The sequence below is a fragment of the Tupaia chinensis genome, unplaced genomic scaffold (genome assembly GCF_000334495.1).
Source record: "Tupaia chinensis unplaced genomic scaffold, TupChi_1.0 Scaffold145717_1, whole genome shotgun sequence".
NCBI classification, from domain to species: domain Eukaryota; kingdom Metazoa; phylum Chordata; class Mammalia; order Scandentia; family Tupaiidae; genus Tupaia; species Tupaia belangeri.
Window position 1 is genome coordinate 1,220,428 of NW_006205575.1, and position 21,280 is coordinate 1,241,707.

General features: G+C 37.1%; 1 protein-coding gene across 1 annotated transcript in view; it reads left to right on the forward strand.

The window, feature by feature from the left end:
* FCHO2 (FCH and mu domain containing endocytic adaptor 2) overlaps window positions 1-21,280 on the forward strand; it is a gene marked incomplete at its 5' end in the record, with an annotated part of 111,228 nt that overhangs the window by 24,531 nt on the left and 65,417 nt on the right. The window contains 3 exon segments of the mRNA XM_014584139.2: window positions 6,761-6,865; window positions 15,417-15,515; window positions 17,073-17,169. Of these exon segments, the coding sequence (XP_014439625.1) occupies window positions 6,761-6,865; window positions 15,417-15,515; window positions 17,073-17,169 (301 nt within the window).

The following is a 21,280-nucleotide window of genomic DNA, read 5'->3' on the forward strand; positions in this document are numbered from 1 at the left end:
TCCTGCTCCTCCACTCTCCTCTTGAGATCTTGGGCATGCATGTACACGCACCTGGCGTGAGTTTAAGCCACCAGGTCTGGGACATGAACTGCATTCGACTACATGGGAGTCCAGTGACATAGCCATTATGCCAACTGCTGGTCCTTAATAGAGTCTATTTTTAACAATAGGCTGTGGTAGAAAGGCTTCTGATACAAGTCCAAATAAGCAAATGAATTCAGAAAAATAATACGATATAATATGATAATATTATGATAGTTATAATATGATATAGTTAAGTAAGAGGTGGCCATGACAAGACCTGTGATATGTAATTAGCCCATTTCTGTGTACAGGAGGTCCAAAAATATTTTAAATAATTAATCAAAGATTAAAAAATCCACTCTCCACTGGACACCCCCTGGCCCTTCCTCTGACAAGAGGAGTGAGTCCAGAGATCTCACCACACTAAGCATGAGGCTATAGTTATGTGGCATTTCACATAGAAAATAGCTAGTAGTAGAACTTAGGTCCTCTTTTACCTAATAGGAAAAAAAAAAAAAGTAAAGTACCACAAGTAATAAAGGAAAAAGTTTATCAGGGCCAACAAGTGGCATGGTGGCTAAGGGCACCCACATGGCCGACTGGTTCGAGACCCAAACCCAGACCTGGCACTTCCCTTCTCTCTCTCTCTCTCTCTGGTCAAATTAAAATAAGTAAATAAATAAATAAACTAAATAAAATAATTCTTTAAAAAAATCTGTCATCATCTCATTCATTATTTTGATTTTATCTTTTACCTCAGTAAAATTGCTTACTGTAGCATTATTGATTCCATCAGTTTCATATTAGAACCTTAAACTTTCTTTTTTAGTAAATTATTCTCATGTTTTTCCTTTCTTTCAGAACATTTGCACCAGTGTGGGATGTGTTTAAAACGTCCACAGAGAAATTAGCAAATTGTCACTTGGATCTTGTTAGAAAATTACAAGAATTAATAAAAGAAGTTCAGAAGTATGGAGAAGAACAAGTCAAATCTCATAAAAAGGTGTCCTTTTTTACTCATTAAAGAATTGGTTGGTCAGATATTGGGTGCTTTACAGTTCAGTAATTTTGGTGAATCATTTCATATGAAACAGACTAAAGAAGAAGTTGCAGGAACTCTAGAAGCTGTCCAAACCATTCAGAGCATAACTCAAGCCCTCCAAAAATCTAAGGAAAATTACAATGCCAAGTGTGTGGAGCAGGAGCGTTTGAAAAAAGAAGGAGCTACACAAAGAGAAATAGAAAAGGTAATTGTAATAAAATTAGTTCCTGTACCATTTCAGAGCATTTTGACATACCAAACTCTGTATATATAATCTTTATTCACTCAAGAATGATCTAATTTTGAAGAAGACATGAGCCTTACAGTATTACTGATTTATCTAGTGTGGAAGTGGATTTGTAAAATCTGTTGTCTTTGGTAAATAGTTCAGGAAACACATAAGAAATGGTCTTTTAAAAATGTCATTGACACATTTGCGGTAATTTTTTAAAAAGAATTATTATATTTAACTTTATTTATTTATTTATTCATTTGTTTATTTTAATTTGACCAAAGAGGGACAGAGTGAGAGAGAGAGAAAGCAAGACACCAGGTCCAAGACTCAAACCACAGTCAGCCATGTGGGAATCCCAGCGCCTTTAACCGCCACGCCACCTGCCAGCCCCACGCAGTATTTTTTTTAATAGTAGATAACTGATGAGATATATGCTTGGTATAGGATTTAACAATGAAATAAAAATGGTTTTGGAGGAAGATTTTAGAACAGATGCTTAGAAATAAGCTTTAAATGTATGTTGTAGGTGATTTATTGCTGACTTTGAGTACATTTATGGAGCACTGTGGTAAACCACAGCCTTTTCCCCAACTCATGCTTTAATTGAAAATAAATTTTGTCTCTTTTTTAAATGTTTAAAATAGCCGTTCGCTACTTGATGTGGTATATCTCATTTTGAAAAGTTTGAAAAAATATATAGTTAAAAAAAAAAAGAAAACCAAATTATACAGTATTGTAATTGTGACTCTAACTGTGCATAAACTTGGGCAAAAACAAGGAGAGAATGTAAGAAAAAAATTGGTGGAATTTAGAGTACTATATGTCCTTCAGTGTTTGCACAATAAAAGTTAGGAAGAGGGGAAAAGGTAAGACTAAGTTTATGACTTGAAAATACTAGCTGTTCCAGGCATAGCAATTATGAATAAATTATAAAAAGAGAAAACAAAACATAATAACAGGTTTCAGAAAGAGCCATAATATGATCTCTGTGGACCAGAAATCCGAAGTGGCATGTAGAGATTGATTATGCAGGCTTAGGACTCAAAAGCCCTAAGGTAGGCAGTGGACTGTGGCTCTTGTGTGGTAAAGGGGTCTAAAGGTTCTCCTCTTAAGATGAGGCACAGAGATCCTGATTCATTGCCTAAAGCTATAGGTAGGGAAGAAAGAAGGCTCTTGGGCTGTTGCTAAAGCCTTACTGGAAGTTGAAGGTTTAGGGACAAAAAGTAGAGAGTCACAGTCCTGACTAGGAATCAAGGCAAGGGATCAGTTTGTAACTGTTTTTACTATATCTCTAGAATTCTTGCCAGGAAGTAATTAACTGTGGCCAGCCATGTAGTAGAGTGGTTAAGCGTGGTACATAGGAAGTGGTCTCCCAGATGACAGACTGGATGTTCAAATCCTGGCTCCTGAAACCTTGGAAAACGTGCTAGGTACCTATATTTGTGTGACAAAATCCCTGACAGGATGGAGAAATGGAGGAAAAAGGATTGTGAAATGATCATACCTTTTGGGGGTGCTTTCTCTCTCTCTTGCAAACACCCTCTGCAAAAAAAAAAAAAAAAAAAAAAACCAAAAAACAAAAAGCCAAAACCAAAAAAACCCCCTCAACAACGAAACTACCTTTGTAAGAGTGATACTAAATTGGGACCTTGGAAGGCTGGTAGGAGATAACCTGAAAACTGCTAGTTGGAGATAGGTGAGCATAAAAAATAAAACATAGTATGATAGTACTGCTTGCATTGTATTCTATGGAATTGTTCAGTGTTTCTGATGGAGGGAGTGGAGAAGAGGGAGCAAAAATCAAAAAGCCGATGCCTCAGAATGAGTAAACAACCAGAATTCTAGAGAATGTCTAAGAAATCTAATCTTAAGCCAGACAACCAGTAAATTGAATAATTATGATAAGAATCTACAGGTGAAATTTAAATTTGTAAAACTGGTGAATAAAAACATTTATATGTGCTAAGGATGTTTGAAGAAATAAATCAATATAAACTTAAAAAATACTGGGGTCAGTAGGTTGTGTGGTGGTTAAGGTGCTAAACTCCCACAGGGTCAACCACTGTTTGAATCCGAGACCTGGTGGCTTACTTTCTCACTTTCCCTCTCTCTCTCTCTCTGTCTCTCTCTGGTCAAATTACAATAATAAGTCTTTTAAAAAACAAATATTAAGTTAAAAGAAATATAATGAAATCAGACCTACTAGATAAGAAGAAACATCTAGTTAGAAAATTTTGAAATTGGAAAAAATATATGGTTATTGAAACTAAAAAAGCAATAGAGAAAAGAAACTTCAAACTTGATATAGCTAAAGATTGACTCTGGAAGGTATTAATAGTGCTGAGAGACCTCACCCAGAACATAGTACATTGCTTACTCACATTTATCTAACATGAATTTCAGGAGGAAAGAAATGGAGGGGATGGTGGGCAAGGACTATTTGAACAGTTAACTGATCAGAATTTCTTAGAATTGAAGAAGTTCAAGAGTCCTCATATTGAAAATATATTATAAATAATAATAAGGTAAAACAAAAATAAATTCAGACCTAAACTTAAAAAAATATTAAAAGCTGAGAGGTATTTCTTTTTTCTCATGTCTTTGAAATTAGAATGTATCTTCAACTGATATTATCATGTAATTGTTGGTAAAGTGCTCTTTTTGGTGTAGTTTGATTGCTTGCACAAACTTGGTTGCATGACTGGATAGCTGTAACATTTTGATGTGTCAGTTGAAAAACCAGGATTGTTTAAGGAAAAAATAGATTTTTAAAATTTTTATTTATTTTTATTTTCTTCCATAGGCAAGAGAGGCAGGGAGGGGGAGAGAGAGAACACACCCAATAGGGTTCTGATGCTACACTCCATCTCCAACCTGAGCCAGCTTTGGATCATAGGTACAGAAATGTCCGGCATACTCAGGGAGGTCTCTAGACTTGAACTGGGAGCCTTACTATATAGGGTTACCACAGAGAGGTGTGATATTTTACCACTGTACCACCATCTGGCACCGAGGAAGGAATAGTTCTGATTGTTGTCTGAAGTTTTTGATAAGATCAAAATATGGACATAAAAGTGGAGACTTTTTTTTAAGGTATTTGCCATGGGGTGCGTGCACTCACTGGAGAGAGAGAAAGAGAGAGAGAGGGAGGGAGGACAAGTGAGAAATCACCCCCCAGTGGGGGTAGCCACGCTGCAATTCCTTCCCCTCTTGGGATTTTGGGCATACATATACATGCACACACACCTAGCATGATTTTCTAGCTGATGGGTTCAGGGCTTAAACCACGGTTGGCCCTGTGGGAGTCTAGCACCTTAACCATTGTGCTACTTGCTGGCCCCAGTAGTGGAGCACTTTTAAGGAATGCTGTGTCACTAATGCTCTTAATGATATTGAAGATAATATAATTTAAGAAGCTCACTGATCTCTGAATTAGAAAGTAATTGAGGCCCCACTATGGTGGAGCAGGTGATAGGGTGCTCCTGTGATTTTGAAGCCATATGGATGACTTAGTTTTGGATCCTGAGTTGACCTGAACACACTACTGGTGCACCCATGTGTGTCTGTTTATCCTGGCTGACTGGGAGGTTGGGGGAAGATTGAGGCCTAGCAAGACCCAGTTGGAAATACCTGTGTCTGTTGGTCTCAAATAAACAAACAAACTAACTTAAAAAATAATAAAAGAAAGTAATTGAGAAGTGTCAGAATTTGAATAGAAGGTTTAAGGGTATCTCAATTTAATTTCCTTTTCTTTTTATTATATTCTATATCCCATAAGAGTGATATCACACATAATTAGTATAGAATAAAAATCTATATGTAAGTCAGTCTAAAAGAGCTCTTTCAATAAGTACAAAATAAAAATTCTAAGGATAAAAAAGCATTTTTCATGGCTTAGTTGACAACATTAAAAAAAAGTTTTAGTGGGATGCAAGATAATGGTATACCTTGCAATTAATAGTATACCAGAGTTAATATACTCAAATATGTACATTAGGTATAACTCTTAAAAGAATGGAAATATAATCTCAGTCTTCTAAATCAGCAGAAGGAAGGGAACATTCAAATTTTTTGTAACCTAAGATGAGAGAAGAAGAAAATAAAGAACAGTAAACAGAAAACTCAAAATAAATGGAAAGAAACTAATCCAAATATATAAATGATCATAATACATTTAAGTATTTTAGACTTACATAGTAATAGACTGTCAAATTGAAAAAAATTATGTAAAACAGCATTCAATATTAGGAGAATATTTTGTATAATGTAATACTATATAGCAGCATTTCAAATAAATGAACTAAGTGGGATGCAATAATAGATCTGAGATTTAAAATACTCTAGCAAAAGAAGTTGGGAGAGGAAGAATAGATTGAACTTTGGAGCTAGGTGATGGGTTCTGGGGTCCATTAACCCTCTTTGGTGTAATTTCTGTGAAAAAGTTAGAAAAGGAGCGGGCTAAGATGATGTATATTAACATAGATAAGTCTAAAAAGCATGAGGTACAAGAAAAGTAAGTTTTCAGAATAATATGTAGAATTTGAGGCCTTTTGCATAAACTTTAGTTCTGTAAAGAAATACTGTTTATATATAAGTAAATAAGTGTTAGAGCCATGTGTGGGGGCCAAGCGCTAAGAACGTGATGGAAATTAGCTTTGCTGGAATGAGACTGGTAAGAACATGGAGCCTCATTAGTCTATGTGATATTTACTTAGTCTTTTCCAAAAAATAAGGAGGAGGACCAGATTTCAAAATAAAATAATAACTTAAAAATTTATCAGCCAGAAGGGTCAGTTTACTTAAAATATGTAATATACATACATGCCACGCAGTGGTATGGTTTCTATATCATTAATGTAAATGTCGACTAAATTAATTGAAACTTTCCTGAGAGTCAGAGTCCCATTTTTCATTTTTTTTTCACTATAGGGCACATGCACTCGCCAGACAGAGAGAGACATAGAGACAGAAAGGGAGAAATCACCCCCCAGGGGAGGTTGGACATGCCACAATCCCTTCTCCTCCATTCTCCTCTCAGGATCTTAGGCATGCATGCACATGCGCCCAGTGTGAGTTTTAAGCCACCGGGTCTGGGACGCGAACCGCGGTCAACTACGTGGGAGTCCAGCGACATAGCCGTTACACTAACTGCTGGTTCCCTGTTTTGTTTTTATAAAACCCTAAGTGCCTAAAATGTAGTAAACACTTGAAAAAAATATGTGGTAACTAGAGGAGACACATAAAGAAATGATTCAGAGTCTTTAGGCATAAAGTTTATTTAATACTGTGCAATGATTTGGATGAAGTTAAAGGATTTCTGTTCAGCTAACATACTGAGTAAGGACTGTTGCATGTCGTGAGTACCAATCCAGTTTCTGCCTCCCTTGCTTTTGATGGGGCGGGCAGCTTAGAGGAAAAAAGGTCATTGCACAGTTGCAAATGTTTTTGTTTTGTTACAGGCAGCTGTTAAATCTAAGAAAGCTACAGATACCTATAAGCTCTATGTGGAAAAATATGCATTAGCAAAAGCTGATTTTGAGCAGAAAATGACAGAAACAGCTCAGGTAGGTATCTTTAAGGTTTTAAATGAAAACCTGGGTGTTTATATTTGTATACAGTAGTTCCCCCTTATCTGTGGTTTTTGTAGTCTGACATTTCAATTACACTGCAGTATAGTACAATAACATAGTTTGAGACAGAGAATACGTTCATATAAATTTTATTGTATATTGTTATTTTTATATTATTGTTGTTAATCTTTTATTGTGCTTAATTTATAAATTAAATTATTGTGTGTATGTGTAGAAAAAAATATAAGCTGTATAGGGTAAGGGTTTAATACTATGTACAGTTTAAGTATCCACTAGTGTTGGATTCCTCATGGATAAGGGGGGGAGGGAGGGAATCTTCTATACTGATTTAAATGATAGAATTTTTCTGTCATGTAATTTTTTAGTATTGGAATTTAAATGTCCAGTCTCAATGTTTGATTTTATTTATTTATTTATTTTGGAGAGATATTTTTTGCTACAGGGCATGTGTGCTCGCCAGAAAGACAAAGAGAGACAGAGAGATAGAAAGAGAGAAATCACTCCCCAGGTGGGATGGCCATGCTGCAGTCCCTTCTCCTCCATTCTCCTCTTAGGATCTTTGGCACACACACACATGCCCCGGTTGTGAGTTTAAGCCACCAGGTATGGGACTTGAACTGCAGTCGACTACATGGGAGTTCGGCAACATAGCCATTACGCTAACTGCTGGTCCCCAGTCTCAATGTTTTAATAATACTATTTTAAAACAATTATTTTGTCTTGGAGATTGTGGATAAAGATGTAATAATTGTAATATTATAAGGAATTATGCAGATAGATTAGAAGAAGCTGTTTAAAGATAATTGAGGAAAATGAGGGCTTTGGTAGACAATGGAGACAATGCTGATTGTTAACTCTGTATTGTGGATTTTGAAGATTTCTACTTGAGGAGCAGACTGAGCGACTTCAATGCTGAGGATATGAAACAGTAAACAAAGCAGTTAAAAAATCCTTCTTTTACACTTTTTACAATAAAAAGTGTCTGTCTTCCATATGCTTTAGATACATTATATCTGATTTGATTCTTAGACTTTAATTAAAAGCCTAATTTGGGGCTAGCAGGTGGCATGGTGGTTAAGGGTGCTGGGCTCCTACATTGCTGACCGTGGTTCAAGTTCCGGACCTGTCGACTTGCTTTCTGGTCAAAATTAAAAAATAATGATAATAAATAAGTAATTCTTGGACCAGCAGTTGGTGTAATGGCTTTGTCGCTGGACTCCCATGTAGCCACCACGGTTCGAGTCCCGGACCCAGTGACTGAAACTCACACTGGACACGTGTGCATATGTGCCCAAGATTCCGAGAGGAGAATGGAGGAGAAGGGATTGCGGCGTGGCCGTTCCCCCAGGGGTGATTTCTCGCTTTCTGTCTTTCTGTCGAGCGCATGCTCCCTATAGCAAAAACCTCTCCAAAAAAAAATTCTTAAAAAATAATTAAAGCCTCGCTTAAGATAGGGTTGCCTTTTATGAATCATACCTAACATTTTCCACCCCTACCGTTCTTATCCTCCTTTTTGTTTCATTTTTCTTTTTAGTACCTATTATCATCTGGTATGCCAAGAATTTCATTTCCAGTATCAGTCAGGGCAGGTTAAGTTATGCTGAGGTGACAGCACTCTAGACATCTCAGGGGCTTATAGTGTCAGGTTTTACTTCTCCTTTGTGCTATGTGATTGTCAGGGGTTGGCTGCAGCTCTTCTACATTGTCTTCATTCTGATACTGGGGTTGCTGGTGGAAACTTTATTTTTAGACAGTATTTCTGAGGGGCTAGAAACTTCTACTCATATGTGTTTTTGTTTGTTCGTTTTTTTGCTATAGGGCACGTGCACTCGCCAGAGACAGAGAGAGAGGGAGGGAAAGTGAAAAAGCACTTTCCCCAGAGGGGATGGCCATGTTGCAATACCTTTTCCTCCGTTCTCTTGGGATTTGGGGCATGCATACACACGTACCCAGTATCTTTAAGCTGGCAGGTCTAGGACTCGTGTGCTTGCCAAAAAGAGGGAGACAGAGAAACGGAAAGTGAGAAATCACCCCCAGGGGTGGATGGCCACACCGCAATCCTTTCTCTTCTATTCTCCTTTTGGGATCTTGGGGCATGCACACAAACATACCTGGCATGAATTTAAGCCCACCGGGTCTGGGATTCGAACTGCGGTTGACTACATGGGAGTCCAGTGACATAACCATTATGCCATCTGCTGGTCCCTTGATTTTTTGTTTGTTTACTGCTGTGTCTTCAGCATTTGAAATATATGATTCCCAGCTCTCCTGGTAGGGACTCGGTAAGTATTAAAGGAGGACTATAATGAATCTGTTTTTTTGACTCTAACTTTTCTTTTTGTCTTTTCATTGAAAGTTGTGAATGACTCACATCTTAGAAACCAAAGGTTATGAATTCTTGTATGTGTGTATGTGTGCATTCATCTTTGCCCACCATTTCCTAGGCACTGTCCTGGATGCTGGGTGTATATGGTATATGTACAAATAATACAAATATCTTCCTGTTCTAGGTGGGGTTTACAGTATAGAGGAGGGAAACAGACATTAAATACATGTTTAAATATAAAGTTATAAATTATTATAAATATTACAAAGGAAAAAAATGGGCATCCATGAGATAGATAGTAGAAGTAATCTAATTTGGATTAGGGAGCCAAGAAAGGCCTTTTTTGGATAAATGACATTTAAAAATGAGACTTTAAGACTGTAAGTAAGAGATTGGTAGGGTAAGAGTCTTTTAGGCTGTGGAGACCATGGATATGAAGACCCAGAGGTGTAAAAGAGCTATTACATTCTAGAAAGTAAAAGACGCTTACTAAAACTGAGAAGAAAGTTCTGAGAAACGAGAATAAAGGGATAGGCAGCTACCAAGTTTTAGCAACGGTTTAGATCTTCTTTTAAGAGGAGCTAAGCTACCTCAGGCTTTAGTCAGGGATGCAAAACGATCTGATCTGAATTTGAAAAGATTATTCTGGCAGTACTGCCAAAGGAGAATCTGGAGTCCAGTCAGGATGGAATATGGTAGTCAGAGGAAAAGACTTAGTTAGGGACAGTGTGGTGGACCTGAAGGAGGAAAGTGAACGAATTGGAGACAGCAGAGGTGTAGGTAGAGGAATTCTGTGAGAGATCAAGATCACTTCCAGGCTTTGGCTCATAAATATATGTGGATAGATATAAAATGGGAAAGACTAGAAAAACTGTTAGTTTGATGGGTAGGAAAATATCAGTTGTTTAATTTTGAAAATGTTAATTTTAAGATGCCTATTAGATAACTAAGTGGAGACATCACGTGGACAGTTTATAAGAACCAAGTGATCTGGACCGTCCATTGTTCTTCACCCATAATTCTGAATCCCCAAAACTCTGAAACCAAATGTTTGTTTCTATAGCACATTAGGCAGTGAAACTTGATCTGAACTGGTTGACGTGAGGCTATTCATAGTCTGTTTATCCTGCTTAGACTGAATGTACATACATTTTCGTCTAGAAATAATAATGTGTTTGATAAACAGATGCAGATCCTGCTGGTAGTATGAAATACATGGCATTTTTCATTTTCATTTTCATCTTTCATAATACTGTGTATCATTTTTTTAGGATGCATTAGCTCAACAGGGAGACTGTGAGAAATCCCCAAGGGGGATGGCCACACTGCGCATTCCCTTCTCTTCCATTCTCCTCTTGAGACTTTGGGCTCACACACACACACACACACACACACACACACACACACACAATGTGCGAACATGAGTTTCTAGCTACTGAGTCCGGGTCTCAAACTGTGGTCAACCACTTGAGAGTCCAGTGCCTTTAACCACTATACTGCCTGTTGGCCCCTACACCAGTGTATCTTTAAAATTAGTTTAAATTCTAAAACCTGGTCCTAAAGATTTTGACTAAAGGTGCATGAGCCTATATTATTGGGAATGCTAAAAAATGTTTTTCTTTACAAAAATGCATCATGGCTTTTCCAATGACCCAATAAGTAGGGTGTTTTCAATACACAAGGTAGTGATAACATCATTTTGATTAGAGCATAGGTAAGAAGGGACCTCAGGATCAAGCTATGAAAGACTCTTCATTGACAGTTTGGTAGAAGAAGGCATGTTGAGATATAAGAGGAGAACCCAAGGAAGGAGGAAAATCAGGAAATGTAGTGTCATGGCAGCTGTGAAAAGATAATTCTTCAAGAAGGGTTTAGTTCATTAAATTTTTTACAGCAGCTAAGGTCATTGTAGACTTGAGCAAACTGTTTTGTCCTTTAAATGATTAGGACCACTCATTTATTGTGTGGCAATTATTGTTGATTTGTTAATTTTACATTAAAATGATTAGTTTTCAATCAATGAAAATGTTTGCTTTTCAGTTACTTATTTTAATTGGAAAAAAATTAGAACTTACTAGTCAGAGTTTTTAATTTGTTGATGTTACTTTTTTCTTAAGAGTTATTTACTTATTTTAGTTATCATTATTATTATTTTGCTATAGGGCATGTGTGCTCACCAGAGAGAGAGAGAGTGAAAGAGAGAGAGAGAGAGAGTGAAAGAGAGAGAGAGAGAGAACAAGCTACCAGATTCAGGTCTGCCATGTGAGAGTCTAGTGCCTTAACCACCATGCCACCTGCTGGGCCCAGTGTTGATATGATTTTATAAAAAGGAATCTTCAGCATCCATCTCCTTGTTTCATTGTTTTCCTATTACCTTGTCCCTCCCTCCCACAGATGGCATTTTAGTTGTTTATCCTCCCATTTTCTAGTTGGGAGCATTAATTTATTTGAACTTAGCTGTGATTGTTACTTTTAAACAAAGATAATGGTATACCTTACTAATGTGTGTGTTTTTCTCTCTTGATTTCTCTTTGTCTCTGTCACACACACACACACACACACACACAGCTGCAATACAAGGTGACTACTGTTTCTTAATAGAGAATAGTCTTTAATTTGGGTTACTTAAGAAGTCAAGAGAATCCATTTACTTCTTCACTTTCCTTTTGTTCCAGACTAGCCAGGTTGACCTAATCTCAGTGGGAAGGAACATGACAGTATATTGAGAATCAAATTTGGGTGGCAGGACCTGTAATTAATAGAAAAGAAATTGAATCCTTGTGGTAAAAGAAGTTAGAATTTACTTAGGGTATTTGAGATTTAAGTTCTCTTATAAGAATGATTGAAATTGTGACTTTTTTTGCTCTCTCTTTTTTTTTTTAACCATTTTTAATGGGAGATTGGAAAAAAGTTGAAACAGAATGCAGATACTTTGTGTACTTTAAAGCTATGAAATGGTTAGTTTATGGAAACTTTGAGATTTGCTATAAACAACACCCTCAGATTAAGAATTTTAAGGATCAGGGTACTTTTAAATATCTTTAGTGGGTGACAGGATTGTATTTTTTTAAAAAAAAATAATGTAAGAATGGATGCAAATAGTAAATTTGAAATTAAAAGAGAAAAAAGCCTGTCTAATTTATTGAAAAAGTTTATGTATATTCAAACATTTGAGGCTGTTTTCATTTCCCATCGCTGAATTGTTCTGAGTTTAGAAGACACTAATTTTGAGAAATTGTGGTAGTTAGCATTGCTCATCTCTCCAAATACCACACTTCAAAATTACATCTGAATCATGTTTTGATTCATGCTTCAAAGTAGCATTTATAATTAATGGGAGATATGCCTGTTCAGTGGAGATATATCAAAAGGGAATGAAGACAAGTTCCTTGGAGTTAGAAATCACCAATTTGAAATTAATGGCTATCTGACCGAATTACAGTGTTTATCAAGCCTGCCTATTTGTGGGAAAAATACCTTGTTCATTAAATAGCTAAAATTTAAGCTGAGGGTGTTGTTATGATCTTAGAATCAATATCCTACTAAATATTCCTCAGTTCTTTTTTTTAATTAATTATTTTTTTTTAGAGAGGTGTTTGCTATAGGGCACGTGCACTCACCAGAAAGAGAGAGACAGAGGGACAGAAAGCGAGAAATCACCCCCTCATGGGGGGATGGCCACATGGCAATCCCTTTTCCTCCATTCTCCTTTCAGGATCTTAGGCATGCACACACACGCGCCCGGCTCGAGTTTAAGCCACTGGGTCCTCTACTCGAACCGCAGTCAACTACATGGGAGTCCAGTGACATAGCCATTACACCAGCTGCTGGTCCCAATATTCCTCAGTTCTTGGGAGTGATTGAGGATCTTGAAAATATCGGTATTCTCATTGACTTTGTCAGAATTAATCAATGACAAGTATCCTATTTTTTCCCTAAACAGTTATTAATTATTTATTTAATTTTATTTATCATCATTATTATTTCTTAGTTAGATACAGGGCCCATGTGTTCAAATGAGAGAGAGAGAGAGAGAAAACGCACGTGCAAGAGAGGGGAAAGTGAGGAAGCAAGCTGGCTGGTCCAGGACTCAAACTGCAGTTGTGTATGTGGGAGTCCCAGCACCTTAACCACCTCACCACCTACTGGCCCTACAAGGATTCTCTTAGGTTGTTGGGACAGTCATGATGCATTTTTGTATAGAAAAACAGAACAATATCTCATGACTTTCCCAGTGACCTAATATTTTTACTCTACCATTCCTCCTGAATAAAGTTGATTCAAGTTTTTGGATTATTGTCTTACTGCTCAAACTATAATTTTATCAGTATTGATTTTTAGATGTTAATACTATTAATATTTACACAAACATGGATACAATTTAGCTTAGTGATTTCTGACTATGCAATGCAATGCTGAAAAAATTAGGACATTGAATATGGGATAAGGGAATTTAATTTGATTAACTATAGAAAAACAAAACATCCCTTAGAACTGATTTAATTTGGCAAAAAACATGGTAATTGGGTTTGTGCATTAGAAACGGTAAATGTGTTTTGTTTGAAAATGAGTAGTTCAGCATTTTTTAAATGCAGTTTTGAGAAATATTATTTTTCTGTGAGATATTAATAGATTTTCAGGAAAGAGGAAAAACAAAAAGGGCTATCAGGTCAAAGAAATTTAGGAAATGCTGCGTAAGACAAAGGGAAGCAAGTTTCGTACTTTTGGTATTTTTCAGAGGTTTTTTCCTGCTTTTTAAAAAAGAATTATTTTTAAATTTAATGTAAATATTCATTTATTTTAATTTGACCAGAGAGAGACTCATGGCGGGGGGGGGGGGGGTTGGTGGTGAGAAAGCAAGCCACCCAGTCTGGGTGGTTGGCCATGTGCGAGTGTCCAGCACTTTAACCATCATGCCACCTGCTGGTCCCCTCAGAGATTTTGATATGTTTATCGTGATGCCAAGGCCAGCAGTGTTTTTTTTTTTTTTTTTTTTTTTTTAAAGAATTATTTTTGTTTAACTGTATTTATTTTTTAATTTGACCAGAAAGGGGCAGATTGAGAGAGAGAGAGAGAGAGTGAGAGTGAGAAAGCTTAAGCCACCAGGTATGGGACTCAACCTGCAGTCAGCCATGTGGGAGTCCAGTACTCTTAACCACAATGCCACCTGCCACCTGTTGGCCCTCAACAGTGGTTTGTTCTCTGGGGAGCAAATATCAATGTAACTTGAAAATTTCTTCCAAAAATGTTCTCGTCTCTTTTATCCCCATTCCCAGGCTTTACAGGAGGATCATTGTGTTTCATAGTTTAAAAGCATTCTTCAGTTGGACTGTTGCATCCCTATCTTTAGTTGAGAACTGAGATAGAGTATATAGACTTTCCAAATTTCTTTGATCCCAAACTACCTCTTTTTGAGACTCTTTAACATTTCAGGTTTTAGGAAGGCATTTTAATAATCTGTAGACTAGATTACAAAGCCTAGAAGTAAACTGGAGGTTTTGCTTTGTTAACTAAGTGTTTCTCAGTTTTGATACTCTTCTCCCTTGGCTTTTGTAGCATTATTCTCTTCTGAGTGTCCTTCTAATTTTCTGACCATAATTGTAGATTTTTACTTGTAGTATCCCCAAAATATGAAGAAGTTCATACTTGTCTAAGAAATGGTGTGGGACCAGCAATTAGCATAATGGCTATGTTGCTGGACTCCCACGTAGTCAACCGCGGTTCGCATCCTGGACCCAGTGGCTTAAAACTCACGCCGGGCGCGTGTGCGTGTGCGCCCAAGATCCCGAGAGGAGAATGGAGGAGAAGGGATTGCAGTGTGGCCATCTCCCCTGGGGGGTGATTTCTCGCTTTCTGTCTCTCTCTGTCTGTCTGACGAGCGCACGCGCCCTATAGCAAAAACCTCTCCAAAAAAAAAAAGAAAGAAAAAGAAATGGTGTAACAAAATGTTAGATTTTTCTCAATAGCGTATTTCATATGTGTAGCTGCTAGATCCACTTTTCTAGAAGCATCGTTAAACATTGTGTAATTTAAAAAAAGGGGAAAAAATTACGTAATGATAGTATGCTAATTTTTGTTATTTATATTAAGGTGATTTCTAAAACCTCATGATTATAGAAATATTTAGTTACATATGTATGAGTGTTTAGATGATATATATAAAATGTAATATATGTAACTTTTTATATCATTACCCAGAAATTTCAAGATATTGAGGAAACTCATGTCATCCACATAAAGGAAATTATAGGATCCTTGTCAAATGCTATAAAGGAAATTCATTTACAGATAGGTCAGGTAAGTTTTTTACTTTATATTAAGCTGATTCAGGCCAGCCGGTGGCATGGTGGTAAAGATGGCTGGATCCCTTATGGCTAACTGCATGGTTGAGCCGGGACCTGGTGGCTATGAAAAACATGTCAGGTGTATGTGCACTCCCAAAATCCCAAAAGGAGGGAAAAGAGGAGAAGGGATTGTGGTGCAGCTATCCTCAACAGGGGGATGCTTTCTTACTTTTCTCCCTTCCTTCTGTGTGTCTCTGACAAACACCTGTGCCCTCTGGGAAAAATTAAAGAAACAAAATGAAACAAAACTGATTCACGAAAAATTTCTGTTTATTCATTCCTTCGTAAAAAGTTTTTATCCCTCTTTCCAAAAATCATAAGTTTGTCAATGAATTAGTTCCAATAAAGAACGTGTGTTGAAATTGGATTTTTGATCGACCAAGGGTGATAATTTAAATTAATTTTTAGAATTAACTGTGATAAATCCTTTATACAGTGCATTCTTTTCTTCTCTTTCCTTTTCTTTTTGGAGGTTTTTGCTATAGGGTGCCTGCACTCACTAGAGAGACAGAGAAAGACTGAGAGATAGAAAGTGAGAACTCAGCCCCCAGTGGGGATGGCCATGCCTCAGTCCCTTCTCCTCCAGTCTCCTCTCGGGATTTTGGAAACACATGCACACGTGCCCTGTGTGTTTTTAGCTGCCAGGTCCAGGACTTGAACTGCAGTTGACTACATAGGAGTCCAGCAATGTAACCATTATGCCATCTGCTGGTCCCTACATTGAATTCTAAGTATATCAGTTTTGGAATATTTATTTTTTCAAATTTTACTATTTTTATTTTTGAGAGGTTTTTGCTATAGGGCACGTTTGCTTGTGAGAAAGACAGAGATAGAGAGACAGAAAGTGAGAAATCATGCCCCGGGGAGATGGCCATGTCGCAATCCCTTCTCCTCCATTCTCCTCTCGGGATCTTAAGTACGCACGCACACACGCCCAGCGTGAGTTTAAGCCACCGGGTCCAGGACTCGAACCATAGTCAGATACATGGGAGTCTAGCGACACAGCCATTACACCAACTGCTGATCCCTAAATTTTGCTATTTTTAAATTCAGAGTAACAACTTCATTATGTTAGTTCATAGAACTTGTTCTTAGAAATGTTCCAAAAATATGAAAGAGGTTTAATGATGACAGTTGGAGTACATTGAAATACAATAGAGAAAGGTGAATTGTTTTATTCTTAATTATTGAAACTCTAAAATTGTTTTTATTGTCCATATAAGCTTTAGGTATCATGAATTACGTTTAAAACATTTAAAGATGGGAACAGGAAACTGCCTGGATCTTTAAGGATGGCATATGGTATGGGTTTAATATAAGCTGTAGTGGATCCTTGTACATGTACTAACACTTAAGTTAGGTAACAGAACATATTAGGTTGTCCAAAGTCCTTAGGTCAAAAAAATACATATTTTGGTATAATGAATTTTATTCGCTTTGTGAAAATTTTATCTGAGATATATTGAGAATGTGGATGGAGGAAAAATTTATCTTTATTCCACTTTAATAGGTTCATGAAGAATTTATAAATAACATGGCTAATACTACAGTTGAAAGTTTGATACAGAAATTTGCTGAGTCAAAAGGCACTGGCAAGGAGAGACCTGGTAAGATGATAAACTCTTGAAGAAACATTTTTAAATTTCCCATTCATTTTGTCTTTAAATTCATATGCTAAGGTGATAATTTTAACTTTATATAACATGTCGGAACTGAGTAACATTTCCAGACTATCAATATAAAATGAAATCAAACCTAAAAATGTACCTACCTAAAAATGATTGTGAAATTTCAGATAATTATTTTATTTTTGTTTGAAGATACATTAAGATTTTTGTTTTGGCCTTTACTGGTTAATATTTGGTGTTAAAATAAAAAAATGGTTATTGTAGGGAACCAGCAGTTAGCGTAATGGCCATGTCGCTGGACTCCCACGTAGTCGACTGCGGTTCGCATCCCAGACCCGGTGGCTTAAAACTCACGCCGGGTGCATGTGCGTGCGTGCCCAAGATCCCAAGAGGAGAATGGAGGGGAAGGGATTGCAGCGTGACCATCCCCCCTGGAGGGTGATTTCTTGCTTTCTGTCTCTATGTCTCTCTGTGTCTGTCTAGCGAGCGCACGTGCCCTATAGCGAAAACCTCTAAAAAAAGAATGGTTATTGTAATCTTAATTAATCTACTATATAATTTCTTTAGATTTTTGAAAGTAGAGTTAACGGTAGAAGGCTATTTATAAGAAAGATTGGGAAAGAATATTGAACCCTTAGAGCATTCAGGCCAACATAGAACCCTTCTTAAAATGTAATAACTTCTTTTTTTTTTCCTCATTGATATATACATTCAAAAAATAAATTTCTTGAGTGCTGACAGTATTTTAGACATTGTAGATAAACCATTGAACTAATGGATACAGGAAACCTGGTTCCTGTCCTTATGAATAAATGATTACAGGAATACCAAGTTTTACTTTAAAAAGCATTTTATGATATTTACTTCTTACAAAAAGCATTTCATGATATGTAAGATCTATTCTCCATCTCTGCTCAGCATACTTAGTGTTTCAAATTTCCTAACTGTATTTAATAGTTACTATACTATATTCCTACAAGATATTTGTTTCACTATGCAAGTAAAAATAATTTAGTCCAGCAAAGGGGTTATATGGTGCAGAATTTAGGAAAATGGATAAGTGATTTGTGGAGAAGCCTAGGAGTCATTTTTCTTCAGATTTTGATAGAATGAAAGTAGAGACATATTGGCTAGTTAAAAATGCCTTAGATGATGGGGCCAGCAGGTGGTGTGCTGAATAAGGCACTGGACTCCCATGGCTGACCCCAGTTTGAGTCCCACACTTGGCAGCCTGCTTTTTCACTCTCTCTCCCTCCGGTGAGCACATGTGCCCTACAGCAAATTAAATAAATAATAATAATAATAATAATAATAATAATAATAATAATAAAAAATAACAATGAATACTTCTTTTAAAAAATACCTTAGATGGGACCAGACAGTGATATAACAGTGAAACACAATGTTCTGTAAGGCATCCCACATGGGAAGGTTCCCAGTTCATGTCCAGAGATTTCCCTGAATGTGCCAGGTGCATATTTGCCCATGATTGAGGGCTGACTGACTGAAGGCTAGGAGTGGATTGTGGTGTCAAGACCCTGTTGGGGGTGTTGTCTGTCTGTCTGTCTGTCTGCCTGTCTCTAGCTCATTCATGGAGGAAATGAATAAACCTTAAAAAAAAGGAAGGAAGGAAAAATATGCCTTGGATGGAAATACAGATTATATTGTTGTTTTGCAAAATGGTATCATTGTGGAGAAATGGGGTAATATATACAAGGGATCCCCCTGCATTATCATCTTTTTAAAGTCTATTTATCATATTTTGAGTGAGAGAGACACAGAGACAGTCAGACATCCTGGCAGACTTTTTGAACAGCCGGGATCCAGACCCCTGGTATCTTCCACATGGTTTCCAGCATTGCAGAGCAGTACCCTAGCACCTGGGCCATGGAAGCTATACCTCTGTATTATTTTTTTATCCCTATACATGAATCTAGAGTTATCTCAAGTAAAGTTTCAGTGAGAAAAAGCCTTGAAACCAGGGAACTTGAGTTGAAATGTGAATCCAAACCGATGAACCATAACCTCTTTGTCCTCCTGAGTCAAATGATCCAAAGTACATTTTAACAAATAGAGAAGTCATCTTGAAGTGCATCTTGTATTTAAAGAATATAGAGAATCAGCATGAAGTGGATCAGTATTAAACCAGGGAATAATTGAACATTAAAAGATATTCTGAATCAAGCCAATTTAAAAAAATTAATTTATCTTTAAAATTTTGCCAGAGGTACTCTGGCAAAATGCACTCCCCAGAGAGAGAGAAAAAGGGAGAGGGAGCAAGCAACTTCCATGGGGAATGGACACGCTACAGTCCCTTCTCCATTTCCTCATCCTGTCTGGGTTTAGAGCATGCATACAAACTTGCCTGTCATCTTTCTCAAGCTGCCAGGTCTGGGAATCAAACTGTTGGGTCTGCTGTGCAGGATCTGGTTGCCTTAACCATGAGACCACGGAGCTCGCCCATCAAATTTTTGTTTTGATAGGCATTTTTCAGTGGTATTTTATCTCTTCCCGGATGTACCATCTCCCACTTTTACTTTGGCTTCTTGGGCTCCTCGACTGTTTCTTTGTTTCTATGCCAGTACCATTTCCTAAGACACTGCTTAGCCAAGAGCAGACAGTTATGTGGCATGTGTCCTGCCATCATTTATGACAGATACCATATTAGGTCATTGCATTCTTCATTCAGAGAAGACCTCAGCATCGTTCTCATCACAGTGCTGCAAGCAGGCACTGCCAGTATTGAGAATTGGCACATATGTTGAAACCTGTCATTTTTGGCTTAGTTCAATAGAGACTCTGTTGGCAAATGCCACTAAGCCAATTTAAACAAGCTTAAGCAAAAATGTTATGCATCTACTTTTTTAACCTGGAAGGACTGGAGTGGATTCAGTGACCAAATGGATGGCATTAAGAAATTATTTCACTTTTTCTCCTCATATTTGCTTGTCTGTGTGGCTTCAGTTTCTTAAACTTCTACTGTAAGCTTTCTTCCTATTCCTAGAAGGGAAGCTGTCAACAACCTCAAGCCTGTATCAACTCAGTTTAAAATCCTAGTTGTAGAGACTTTTTTTCCTTAGTGTCAGCATATTAATTTCAGGGAAGTTGCTCTTTTTGTCACATGCTTGTTTTTGAGTTAATCACTGTGTTTAGGAGGTAGTGAGATATTACAATTGGTCAACATAAGTCACTTTCTCAGACCAAGAGGAAGCAGATTTTGTAACCTAAAACGGATATGGACATGATTTCTTAGCAGAGATACACTGCCATAGTGCATCGTAGAATTCATATACAAAGCACTGAAGATACCAAGTGCCAAAATCAAACCTTTTAGAATTAAAGTAGTTTGTATATGTGTTTCAGGTGTAGAATTTATCCTTGTTATTAATGTTTGAATAACCAGAAACATCAGTTCAGGAGGCAAGCATTTACTTTATAATGTGATAAAACTAGAGGAAAAAGTTACATAATTCAGTTTGTCTTACAGTCATGGAATTTTATGAAGGAGAACCTCAAGAAATAATCTAATCTAAATTCATTCATTTAACACTTAGAAATATGTAGGAACGTATCAAATATATGCCACTAATTTTATTACATACCTACAATCACTAAGCCCCAAATTAGATGGCTGTTTCAGGATGACTGTTGACATTGCGTATCTATTATAGTATGACTGGCTTTCAAAAAAGGGTACTAGAACTAACTTTAAAAAAAAAAAGGAAAAGAAAAAAAGGCAGAGGTAAGTCTAGCTGTGGTAGTAGTTGACACTGCTATCAAGTAGGTTGAGTTTACATGAGAGCCTCAGTTCGATTCCTAGCCTGAGGTGTATGCAGAGGCTCACACCCATAGTCACAGCTACTCAGGAGGCTGAGGCAGGAGAATTGCAGCAGGTGAAACCCTGTCTAAAAAAAGGTGCAGGGGTGTTGTGGGGTAGAGTGGAAGGGATAAATATTACTCGAGTTGTGTTTCTATGAGTGACTAGTTATAGCTCTTTCATAGGTATTTCTTCAGTTTAGGGGCACATGAAACAAATGAGTCCAGGGGCCAGTTACAATGACAAAATGTTTGCTTTCGGAGACATAACATA